Source organism: Peromyscus eremicus, chromosome 17 (genome assembly GCF_949786415.1).
Source record: "Peromyscus eremicus chromosome 17, PerEre_H2_v1, whole genome shotgun sequence".
Classification (NCBI taxonomy): Eukaryota; Metazoa; Chordata; class Mammalia; order Rodentia; family Cricetidae; genus Peromyscus; species Peromyscus eremicus.
Window position 1 is genome coordinate 50,579,642 of NC_081433.1, and position 12,849 is coordinate 50,592,490.

General features: G+C 37.6%; 1 protein-coding gene across 1 annotated transcript in view; it reads left to right on the top strand.

Annotated features, from left to right (window-relative positions):
* LOC131894232 (probable ATP-dependent RNA helicase DDX60) overlaps positions 1–12,849 on the top strand; it is a 97,781-nt gene that overhangs the window by 72,234 nt on the left and 12,698 nt on the right. The window contains exons 28-31 of the mRNA XM_059244463.1: positions 1,064–1,168; positions 2,745–2,945; positions 11,749–11,853; positions 12,428–12,569. Coding sequence (XP_059100446.1) covers positions 1,064–1,168; positions 2,745–2,945; positions 11,749–11,853; positions 12,428–12,569 — 553 coding nt within the window. The remainder of the gene's footprint in view (positions 1–1,063; positions 1,169–2,744; positions 2,946–11,748; positions 11,854–12,427; positions 12,570–12,849) is intronic.

A 12,849-nucleotide genomic window follows, 5' to 3' on the forward strand; every position in this document is an offset into this window, starting at 1 on the left:
TCTCCATCTTGGCTGGTGACTCCACCTTTCTTTTTCCCAGAGTCCTCTCTGTCCCCAGAAGTTCTACCTAACCTCTTCCTATCTAACTATTGACCATTTGACTCTTTATTAAACCAATCAGAAGGCACCTTGCCAAAGACACATCTTCAAAATGTACAAAAAGACGATTCTACAACAAGACAGGACAAGTCAATGTATACTAACTACATCAGGAAAAAATGAGCAAGAAGTTATATTATTTGAATAAACATCATATTCTTTTCTGTTTCTAATTAGTGATTGTGCAAAATCACAACCAAAAAAGAAAATGTACCTTGTTCTTATGTCATTTCTCAATGAACTGAGATCAAATAATTACCAAAAGTAGTCTTGTAAAAGATTTATTGTCCTCTCACAGAGAAATTCCTCTCTTAATATTTTTTTTTTTTTTTTTTTTTTTTGGTTTTTCGAGACAAGGTTTCTCTGTGTAGCTTTGCGCCTTTCCTGGAACTCACTTGGTAGCCCAGGCTGGCCTCGAACTCACAGAGATCCGCCTGACTCTGCCTCCCGAGTGCTGGGATTAAAGGCGTGCGCCACCACCGCCCGGCTTTCTCTTAATATTTTACTTATGATGTTTCTTGTAATACTTATCCCATGCCAGATGTTCTACTTGGCTCTGGAGATACAACAGTGAATGATACTTTGACTTTAGTATTTGAAGATAATACAAAATCACAATAATATTGAGGAACACTGAGGGAATAATGCAAAGAGCAGAGAGATAGATGATGATGAGAGAAGATAAGTATTTTAGATGTGGCCTCGAAGTTCCTCTGTGACATTTGCACCACACAGTTAAGGTTAAAGTATATATTCCTTGCAAAGTGATGAGTATTATAATGATTCCATTAGAGAATGTGATATTTGTGTTTGCAAATTAAGAAAAAACATTATGTGTCTCATCTCCTTAGCTTGCTCATTGCAATTTTATTGGAATTTCAATATAGTTTTTAGTAATTTCATGGAAATACTTGTATTCTACCAAAATGCCAGCATGTAGAATCACTGTTTTGTTCCTTTTTAGGTGGTGACAGCTACTGGAACACTTGCTTTAGGAATCAACATGCCTTGTAAATCTGTGATTTTTGCTCAGAACTCAGTCTATCTGGATGCTTTAAATTTCAGACAGGTATTATAATATATATTAACTTAATGTATTAATATTGCATAGTCATGAAAGAGTAAAAAATACTTTATAATTTAGTAACATACTCCAGTTCATGGCAGAGCACTGTAGGTTACTGTCTGTTGTTGAGTAAGCACAGACTATAAGATTGTGTGACCACTGCTAATCATGCGTATGATCTTGGGTAAGATATCCAATCTCTTCTACTATCTGCAGAATCTGAATGATCATTATTACCCCATGACATGCACACAAACTAAATAAAGCAATTTACAAAAAAGGATCCATATCAAAGATTATTGGGAAACATTTACTTTCTCATTTACTGAGCATGGGTTTTTCTACTCTGGAGTCATTTTCAATACTTTTCTTGACTGTCGGTACACAGTCTGACTCCAAACCAACCTCTGTACTCTCCTGTGGTGTTATTTCATTGCTTCCTCACAATCTGTGCATTCATTATTGCCGTGCTCTGCTCAGCTCCAGACACAGACATAACTGGGGTGGCAAGGTAGTGAGAAAAGGACAGATACACAGACACACAGAAAAGCTGGGATCAGGTGGACTTGGCTCTCTGATGGAGAAATCTATCACTTGGAAGTTCAGTGTGCTTATTATACAAAGTTGAACAGAAAGTGGGGTTATTACACACAGTTGAAAGAGGAAGCAGTTTAGCTAATCTTTGGAGCAGTGTCTAGAGGGGAGAAATCTTCAGGCACAAATATCTGGGAAGAGAAAGCATGATGGACAGTTTCTGCGTACACTATTAACATCCAAACATGGATTAGAGGAAGGATTTCCAATCCCTTTGGCGGAATAAAGGTACTTTTCCATACCCATGGGACTGAGGCATTGGGTCCTTGACATACCCATTCCTATGTCAATGATATACATTGCAGTGATATACATAGAATGTCATTCATTTCTCCCAGGGCTTCCTCAGCTCTCCACACATTTATCATTCACCACAAAGTCTTGACCTTGTATATTAAAGCATTTTCCTTGCTTTTGACTCTTCTTGTTCTATTATTGTTCTGTAGACAATAGAGTTTGTCTTCATAGAGTTTACCTTCACGGAAATGTTTGGTCAATATTTCTGCTCGCATCGAATGTAGCTATATCCACTAACATTCAAATCATATGGAGCATGTATAATTAATATTAATAAAACATTATCATGTAGTGTTATATGTTATATCATATATTATGTAATATTATATATCATAGATAGAATATTTTATCAAGTAAGTAATTGCCAGAAGTGACAATTATATAATTATACAGCACATATGTTCATAGTATTAGATATATGATTTTATAAATAGATGTAGTTCTGTACAGCATTATATAAATACTTAGTATGATTAATGATACATGGGAATGACAGATATATTATTTAAAATAGCTCTGCTTCAGATATGATAAATTTTTTAGATTTTTCCATAGCAGCCAATTCATTTTAGCTAACCCCTAGGCACAGCATACTTGCTCAAAAGCAGTGTAAAAAGCTTAGCTCTTTACATTCTCTTAGGAAAATCATTCAGGTGATTCTCACTGCATGATTCTGCTCTGTTTTCAGATGTCTGGTCGGGCTGGAAGAAGAGGGCAGGACCTGCTAGGTGATGTCTACTTTTTTGATATCCCACTGCCCAAAATAGGAAAACTCATAAAATCCAAAGTACCTGAGCTAAGAGGACAGTTTCCTCTCAGTATCTCACTCATTCTAAGACTCATGCTGCTGGCCTCCAAGGCAGATGACCCAGAGGACGGCAAGGCAAAGGTGCTGTGTCCCTGTGATTGGACCTCTGTCTTCACCAGTTGCTTGGCTGAAATCACCTCTCCTGTGCTTTTTATCAGGATTTTGATGCTTCTAAATGTTCTCTAGGGAGGGATGGAGGAAGCTGGGGAAAATGATGATAAGTTTTGTTTGTTTCCATTAGCAGACAGAATTTGTGACTGAGTGGGCACTAAGGTGTTCCCATGATCACTGTCTTCTAGTATGATAGATAATATTGTCTTGTACCAGAAGGTGCCACATGTTTCTACCATTCAGAAACAAGAAAATTTTTTTTTATAATTATAAAGTAATGGTTTATTTTTTATAAGACAAAAAATCTTTAAATTCTTTAAAAAATGTTTAGAAAATGTAGAAAGTTGAAAAACAAACAGAAAACAAACCCAAAACAAACCAAAACAAAAAAGACTCATGCCTAGTTCTACCAAAATGATCTCCTTACTATTTTGGTTTTTGCTTTTCAGACATTTTTTTTTTGAGGTATGATTACACACTTTATAAGGGTGTAAGTAAGTGGACATGGAGACATAATCAGAACATTGTCTTGATGCTTTAGGGTCAGATAAAACTGAGTCTGAGACCATGAATTTGAAACTCACAATTAGGTGATTTAATTTCCATTTTTGTGACAATACACTGTTAAAAGAACTTGTGTTCATTTTCTGTTGGCTGTAACATAATACCACAGGTGGAGTGAATTATGAAGAAAAGAGGTTTGTTTTGGCTCATGATTCTGAAGTTAAATGCTGAAGGGTATTATCTAGTGAAAGACTTTCTTTGAAGTGTTCCAAGTCACAGGACATTGCATGGAAATCAGGAAGCATGCAGGCCTGTCTGGCATCTCCCATTTGTTCCTCTTGTAAAATCTATGAGGATCCCACTATGAGAGCCTTCTACTCTTAGGACTCCCTCTGGTTCTAGTTACTTTCCTAAGTCCCAGCCCTCAGTACAATAGACAGCACGGAGGTTAGATTTCAGCATGATCTAGGGACCACATTAAGACCACAGCAGGGCCTATTGTTTCCTAATTCTGTGTATTAATTATTACTGAAGTGAGAATTCTGGCATTTCCCTAATGGGTTTGCTGGCTTTACAAAGCATTGTTTCAGACCAAAGTTTCTTCATTTTTGAATTCTTTTAAAATGACTTCTCTCTCCCTCCTTCCATCCCTCTGTCCCTCCTCTCCTTCATCTGTCCCTCGTCCCTCTCTTTTATTCTTTCTGTGTGTGCATATGACATGGCACACATGTGGTGGCCACAGAACACACTGAGGACGATTGGCAGGAACCTGTTTCCCTCCTTCTGGGTCCTGGGTTCTGGGTCCTGGGTCCTGGGTATCCAACTCTGGTTGTACGTATTGGTGACAAGTGCCTCTACCCACTGAGCCATTGTATTGGCCTATTTTTCAGTTCTTAATTTTTACTTCTCTATAGAGACAAGTACGTCTTCTAATAAGACATATTTTATTATTATTTTAATAATAATTTAACATAAAATATTTTATTTTACTTATTATCGTGTATGATGTGCATGATGTGAGAGAGAGAGAGAGAGAGAGAGAGAGTGTGTGTGTGTGTGTGTGTGTGTGTGTGTGTGTGTGTGTGTGTGTGTATGTGCATGCAAATGCCAGAGAGCACATGTGGAGTTCAGAAGACAACTTTGTGGATTTTGTTTTCTTCTTCTTACCTTTACATGGGTTCAAAGGATGGAGCTCTAGTCTCCAGGCTTGTACACAAGCACCTTTATCCTCTGAGCTCTCTCTCTCTGACCCCTTATTATTTTTTCAGAGAGTTAATTGGGGGATTCATTTTCTTGTTTTTTGGCATATTTGAGAAGAGTGATATGATGCCTTTGCTTACTGTGTCCACTTGCAAGTGTGGACAGAAAATCTTCAGAGTGTGCTTTTTTTAAACTATGTATTGTTCATACAAAATGATGTGTTTCGTCATGACACTTCATGAGTGTACATTATATGCTTTACGTATCTCCTCCATGTCTCTGTTGTACTTCTCCATCCCTACCACTGATGTCCTTCCTCATCTCAAACACTTTCTCTTCTACTTTCATACACATATATGTTTAAATCTGAAGATTTAATGAGAGAAAGCATCCATTGTTGATGTTCCGGGTGCCTCTTAGCCTTCAGTACTGGGTGTTTCATATTTTTCCATCTTCTAGCTATGGCAACAAGGCTAATCTCTGCTGGCAGTCTTTGGGAGAGCCTGCCTCCAGGGTTTGCAAAAAAAAAATCCATGAATGTGGTGAGGGCTAGATATTTTCTATCTGAGGGGTAAATAAGGAAACACATTCTATCTGATGGTAACTTTCTCTTTTACTTCATCTTAAAAACCTCTTTCTGAAAATCTCTGTCTCCACACAGCTCCATGTCTTTCCACTCAGTTCAGAAAATCTCTCTGTCTCCACACAGCTACATACCTTCACACTTCTTTACATAGACATGTCTCTCTTCTACACACATTTCTTCTCTCTACTCTGCTACATTCCTTCACACACTACTGCATCATTCACTCACTCTTTACTCACTCCCTCTTCTTCTTACATCTCTCTCCCTTCCCCCCTGCATACTCAGCTACATCTCCTTTTCAGTCTGCATGTGCATGTGTGCGCATGTGTATACACACACACACATCCCTCAACAGGTGAACTCTGAACAATTAATTTTCAGGATCTGATCCATTCTCATAACACATAAGTCACACAGTTTCTTACAGGATAGGGAGGTCACGCTGACTGGCCAGTGAGTAACACTTGGCTGTGCACATAACTCTAGGTAGTTAGGGTTCCCAGATAGAAAGTGACATTGAAATTCAGGACTTAAACAACAAATAGTTAGTTGGATGAACCTTGAGGTAGGGAGTACATGCAGAAATCCAACTGCTGAGAGGACCTGTACAGGGAGCTGTGTCTCAATGTTATTAGCCTGACTTTGGTTCAACAGACACGTGGGAACTTGTCCTTACATATTTTATTTGCAGGGGCAGGTAGTCTGTTTTGAATTTGTTCTGGCTTTGACAATTAGCTGTCTTTGACAATACTGTTACTTTCCTATCTCAGTTACGAAAAATACCCTAGTATTATTTCTATTTATCAAAATTACACAGCTTAAGCAGAAGTCATCTTCCTGACCATCTATGGCTGTATGTGTGCCCAAAGATGGAATATATGCATGAGATAAACATACAAGCAGTGGGAAAAATACCCAAAGCTGTCTTTAGGGAATAAATGTGGTGGCACATGAGAAAAATTAGAGACAGAAACAACAGTGTTCAGAGCTAGTGGTCTTGTAAACCTTGCTTGATGGGATTCCTTCATTAGGGAATTATTTCTCTGGTGGTGGGTTGACATCTGAACTATAAATTGCCATCTGTTGTATTTTCTTGTGGCCTCTGGTAAAGCCATTGCTATCAGCAGCTCTCAGGAAATCTCTTCCCTCATACAGTTAATTTTACATTTTTCTGCCTTCATAGAAATATGAGTCTTTATGCTTTTTATTTCAATTATTTCCCTAAGCTTTACTTTCTGAAAGTAATTTATTTATTACTTATTGATTCATTGATTATTATTTTTTTAAGAAAGGTTTTCTCTGTGTAATAGCCCTGGCTGTCCTGGAACTCACTTTGTAGACCAGGCTAGCCTTGAACTCACAGAGATCCACTTGCCTCTGCCTCCTCAGAGCTGGGATTAAGGATGTGTGTCACCACTGCCAGACTTGAAGTGTATTTGAAAGGTGACTCTTTTGTTACTTTGTAAAGATACTGTTCCATCTTGCTATATAGGTTGTTTTTATGGTGAGGAGCTTTACATATGTTCTCCACATTGGCCACATTATATGTACAGCTCAGTGGTGTTAAGCATATCCACCATTACCGTGCTACGTTCAAGTATTTTTTGAACTAAAAAAACTCTCAAATTATAATTTTGGCAATTGCTTCTTTTATTGTTTCTTCTTCAATAACAGTCATTATTTTTTCTAGAATTGCAAGTCCCATTTCCCCCTTTTGTCAATTACTGTTTTTGATTATGAAAGAACATAACATTTGTCTTTTGCATTACTGATTCAGATCTTCAGATTGTTGATCATGCTTACTTTGTTGTTGTTGGAGATAGGGCCTCATGTAGTCCAGGCTGGCCTTGAACTTACTACAGAGCTGAGCATGACCTTGAACTCCTTCACCTCTTGAAGTCCTGGGATCATAATCATGTGCCACTGTGTCTGAATCAACTTGTTCTTTAGTTAACACTAGGGTAGATTTTAATTATACTTTATTTCTGGTAGCACCTGTGGAACCATCTCTAGAGAAAATCTGTCCATGGGACAGCAATGTCCCCAAATGAAGGTGGCATTGTCCAGTATGCTGAGGTCCTTGACAGAATAGGAGTGGAAGTCTTTTAATGCAGGCTGGCTGTGAGGTGAGCAGCTTCAGTGTAATGGAGCCAGGCAAGTTATGGATTGAAGCTACTTTTAAAGACATGTGCCAAAAATAAATTGTTCCTCATTTAAGTTTCTCTTCTCAGGTATTTTGTTACAGCAGTGAAAATATTAATACATCAGGCTAGTATGCCTTTCATCATAATGTCTGTACTTCCAGGACACAGGGAACACTGTTAGTTCCTCTCCCCCAAATCCCTTACTACTTGGCTGCTTTCCAAACACTGCCTTCTCTAATTCTAGCACACACCAAAAATGGGGTGGGAGTGAAGGCACCTTTGTGTTCCCTTTGCAGCCCACTGTAGAGCAGATGGAGAGTTCACCCCTTTTATTTTTCCTGCTGTTCCACTGTTAGGTATATTGGACTTAAATACAGTAGTAGCTGGAGATATGTCTCAGGTGTTAAGAGCATGCAAGTTTGTTGTAGAGGACCTGAGTTCAGTTCCCAGCACCCATATTGGGTGTCTCTAGGAGGTATGATGCCTTCTTCTAGATTTCATGAGTACTTGCATGTCCTGCCTCCCCCTACCACCATCATGTACACACGTAATGAAAACCACAATAATTCTTTCTGGTTTTTGTTATTTTTTTAAAAGACAGTGGAACATTTTCCTGCATTCTATAATCTCTCCACCATAAGGGCAGGCAGGTTGACATTGAGTGGTGCTAAGAAAGTTTGCTTTTATTGTGAGTTCATAGATATTTTAGTGAGAAGTTGAATACTACACATACAACAGTGCTGTTTGACACTAGAGATGAAGGAGTGTTTTCACTCCTTTGGTTTCAGCCAACCTCCTTCTAATCTTTTTTCAATAACATTATAGACACAGAATAGTATATCTAGTCATCCCCCCAACACACACTCTCCAAATAACTTATGTGCTGCAAGCTCTGAAACTGATAGTCTTTTATGCTCAGACTGTTTGAAGAAAATTTTGTTTCTTCCAATTTGGTTTTCTATGCTTATCTTAGGCACTTTTCTGTTGATGTGATAAGACCATGACCAAGGAAACTTATAGAAAAAAAGGGTCTACTGGAGACTTTTGAGTTCATGACCATCAAGACAGGAGCAGGGCAGCAGGAAGGCAGGCAGGGGACTGGCGTAGTGGTTGAGGCTTTGCATCTTGAGACAGGACCACTAAGTAGGAACAGAGAGCTAATGGGAATGGCATGGGCTTTTGAAACCTCAAAGCCTACACTTGATACTCTTTCCCAAACAGTTCCACAAGCCAGGGAGCCCCTTTTTTGTTTTATAAAAAGAAAATGTGTAAATCACTCTTAAGGCAGCGAGTAATGTGAATAAATTAAAAATCTGAAGATGATTGGAAGCAATATTTTAATGATTTTGAAATTAATAATAATTACTAATCTATTAATATCTAATATTCATACTAATAATCAATGTTTATAATTTATAATCAAGAAGTATAGTTAATTATCAATCATGTATATTGATGGCAAGCTGAGAACTAGTCTAAATACCTTGTAGGTGTAGTTGCATATGATTTTAGAACATCTCTGATCCAATAAAGGGCAGAGGAGTAACATAAAAAAATCTATTATTAGTTAATATGACATGATGTTGTAGAGTATGTGTAAGCATTTTGAATCTGAGTTATCATAAAAATAATAGCTTTTTTAGAACATTAATTTTATCTATTAATCTTGGATAAGTTTGTTTTTGAGTGATCAATTACAATGAAACATTTTTAGATAAAGAGTATGCCTGAATAGCAGTGTGTGTTTGCTGAACCAAGGCCATGGCTGAAGCTATCAAGTATCTTTAAACTTGTAATAATGGCAATTAATAAACCATTTTGGCCATGAGAGGGAACTAGTAATCTGTCTTAATATATACATAGCACGATTTTCATACCAGAACAATTGTCAGAAGTATATAAGGAGACTGTCTGATAAAATGTACATCTCAGGATCATGGGCAAAATTTATACAATCAATAATAGAACATTTTTTAAAGGCAATCCAGAGTTCAATATAGAAAGAAGGGAGAGTGACAGAGGGGTGTAGAAATTGATCATGGTTTCTTTCTGCTGACATGAAGGCAAAGCTGGGGGTCCTGAAGGTTGGAATGCAGTGGTATGCAGGCTCTGTGATATGTGTAGGTAGCCTTGATGCAGTTTGTGTTAGGAGGGTGCAGGCAGTGATTAGATCAGTCTGTGTTGTGAGATGGACATAGAGTGCAGTGGGGTGGGGGTGGGGGAGCTGGAGTGTGAGCTGGAGGGAAGAGCGCAGGGCTGTAGCAAGACGATGTCCAAGAAGATGATGGGGGAGCCTGTCCCCTTTTTAGTGATTAGAAATCTGCTGGAACAAATATATATTAATGAGCAGAATATGAAGTCTAAGAAAATTTAAAGAGGAGATTTTTTTCTAGGTGTAATTCAAAATTTCCCATACTTAGAAGGAGAGAAAAAGAGGTATCATTTAAGAAAATAGGCTGGTGGAGAATAGAGAAACAAACTGCAGCTTTGTAGTAATTTTCTTAAGTTAATCTTGACCCAACTTTTCCTGATACTCGAGATCAGGGGAAATGCAGAAACCATGATTGAGGTCTATCTGAGGCTAACTATTAGGGAGTGTCTCTCTCCAACACTCCTAGAAGGTGCTACTTGGGGCTCTCCTCCATGAAAATTTCTTCTTCTCCCATGGATAATTTTCTGACTATCTATATATAGGTTCCTGTTCCAGTGCCAAATAAAGTATGCCATGGAGTCCAGCTCCAAGGCTATACAAACAGGGTTCAGAGAAAAGATACACAGCAAAGTGAAATGAAACTTATGACTATTTTATCTGAAGGGTATTTCTAGAGCATCAAGCTTTTTTATCTGAGGGCCTTAGGAATAAGTTTTTATCTGTCTGAGGGAAAAAAGACTCACACATTCTGAGTGTCATTTTCTTTCATTCTTCTTCAGCTCTAATTCTACAGCTTCTTTTAAGCTCTAATTTTACATCTCCTTTCCTCTACATGGCTATAAACATTTCTAACAGCAGACTCTTTGGAATACTAAGAAAAGTTATGACTACCTCTCAAGGTCATAGCACATTCCTTGAGAGATGATAAGGAGCAAGGTCATTTACCATGCAAAAAAATAGGTGGTGACTTGGTGCTTGGCACTTTCCTGGTCAGTGACATCTGCATTTAGCTGGAAATAAAATTGTTTATCTCTGGAACTGACTAATTGTTTAGTTATTTGGGACCTAAATAATGAACAGTTAGTTGAAGCTTGAGTTTTATATCATTAACTGAGGTTAGAATGTTTGTACAAAGTGTTAATTGCTACAGGGTCAGAGCAGGTGAATGTTGTGAGTCTTGTTATCAGCTGCCAGTGGGGGAAGCTCAGGGCCATTTAGATCTCCTTTATTCTCTGAAGGACTTTGATTCAACAAAGCCAGACACTTTGTAATTTTGTCCTCGTATATAATCTGTGTAAGTCCTACTTGCGATCTATTCACAGAGACACTTCATCTGGTCAAATAGCCCTGTTAATAAGCTAATTATGGAGAACAGGCTTCTAAGTGTCTTACAGTGCATGTGGAACAATAGATCTAGTTATGAAGCATACTTTAAAATATTTCTCTTCATCAAAGCTATACAGCTTAATGAGAAGTCATCTTCCTGACCATCCATAACTATAAGTGCCTGTGAGACTGAGATGTAATCATGGGATGACATGTATACATTACATGAAAATGCATGGTAATGGGGAGATACCAAGCTGTTACTAAAGTACATGGCTTTGCAAGCCTTGCCTGACAGGGTTCCTCCATCAGAAAATATTTCGTCTGGTGGGTTGACATCTGGATTATCAATTGCAATCTGCTGTAACTGTGTCATGGCCTGTGACAAGGGAGCAGACATCCAAACACATGAGCCTGAGAGGCCATTTTCATTCAAACTGCCCCAGTGCTCTTTTGTGTATTAAAGGATATATGCACTATGTTAGATGATGTCATATATGATGAATAAAATTGTATTGTATTAAATCTAATTGGACTTTGTATAGTGCTGCTATATTTTATTATACTATTCATATCCTATACAGTGGGTGACCAAGAGCACCCCCTTTTTGCTTGTGTGCCGTAGTCAGAGGAGACAGAGTTCGGAAAGGAGTAAAGTGGTAAAGGGGGGAACCCACATGGTTCACTGTGCTCTAGAGGTATGGAGCTTGTAATTCATATTATATATGCATAAGGTATGTGATATATATATATATATATGTTTTACAAATATATATGTTATATGTAATTTAGCTTGTGTTATCTCTTTCAAAGACATTTCATTCACTTATTGTTGCTAAGTCAAAACACTTTTCTTTGTAGGCACTGTCAGTGCTGAAGCACTCATTGCTATCCTTCAAACATCCCCGGGTCACAGACATGTTAAAGCTGTACTTCTTATATTCTTTGCAGTTCCTGGTGAAAGAGGTAGGAACTAACTCTTCCCTCTCTTGCCCTCTCTCTGGGGTGTGTGTGTGTGTGTGTGTGTGTGTGTGTGTGTGTGTGTGTTTAATAGATATTCTACTATCTAGATTTTTTTAAAGTAGCAGACTTGTCTTTTTTAATTTTTAAAAATTTTTATCTACATATGTATGTATGTATGTATGTATGTATGTATGAATAGATGTCATGTGTGTAGGTGTCCATGGAGAGACAAGAAGAGGGCATGAGAAAGCCTGAAACTGGAGTTGTAGCTAGCTGTGAGGCACTCAATGTGGATTCTGGGAAACTGAACTCAGGTTGTCTGCAAGAGCAGCAAGAGCTGTTGACTGCTGAGCCATCTCTCCAGCCCTGGATTTTTGTTTTTAATTACGTTGCATTATTGCAATCTTTAGAAGACAATACCCAATGAGTATTGCTACTTGTAATTCATGTAATTATTAAAATTGGGCCAGTTAAGACCATCTTGTTGATATGTACTATTTTAAACTAATAATAAATAATCTACTTGTTACTAATTCTGTGAGTGGAGCCAAACTAACAAATTACTTTTGTTCTTTAGGGATATATAGATCAAGAAGGTAATCCAACAGGGTTTGCTGGCCTGGTGTCACATTTACATTACCACGAACCATCCAATCTTGTTTTTGTCAATTTTCTTGTGAGAGGTCTTTTCCATAATCTTTGTCAGCCAACTTATAAAGGTAAGTTTAAGGGTTGCATTGTCTGTGTGTGTGTCTGTGTACCATTGAAATAATATTATAATATCATATGGCATATAAATAATATATCATTATTAGTATATAGGCATATATCAAATAATATATGGTATAATGTGATATATATTATATACATGTAAAATTTTGTGTGTGTGTGTGTGTGTGTGTGTAAAATCTTCCCATGGTGGGAAAAAAAACCTGATAGATTTATAAAAACTAGAACTTCAGGAATACCTTTACTCAATAATCACTTGAGAGAGTATCA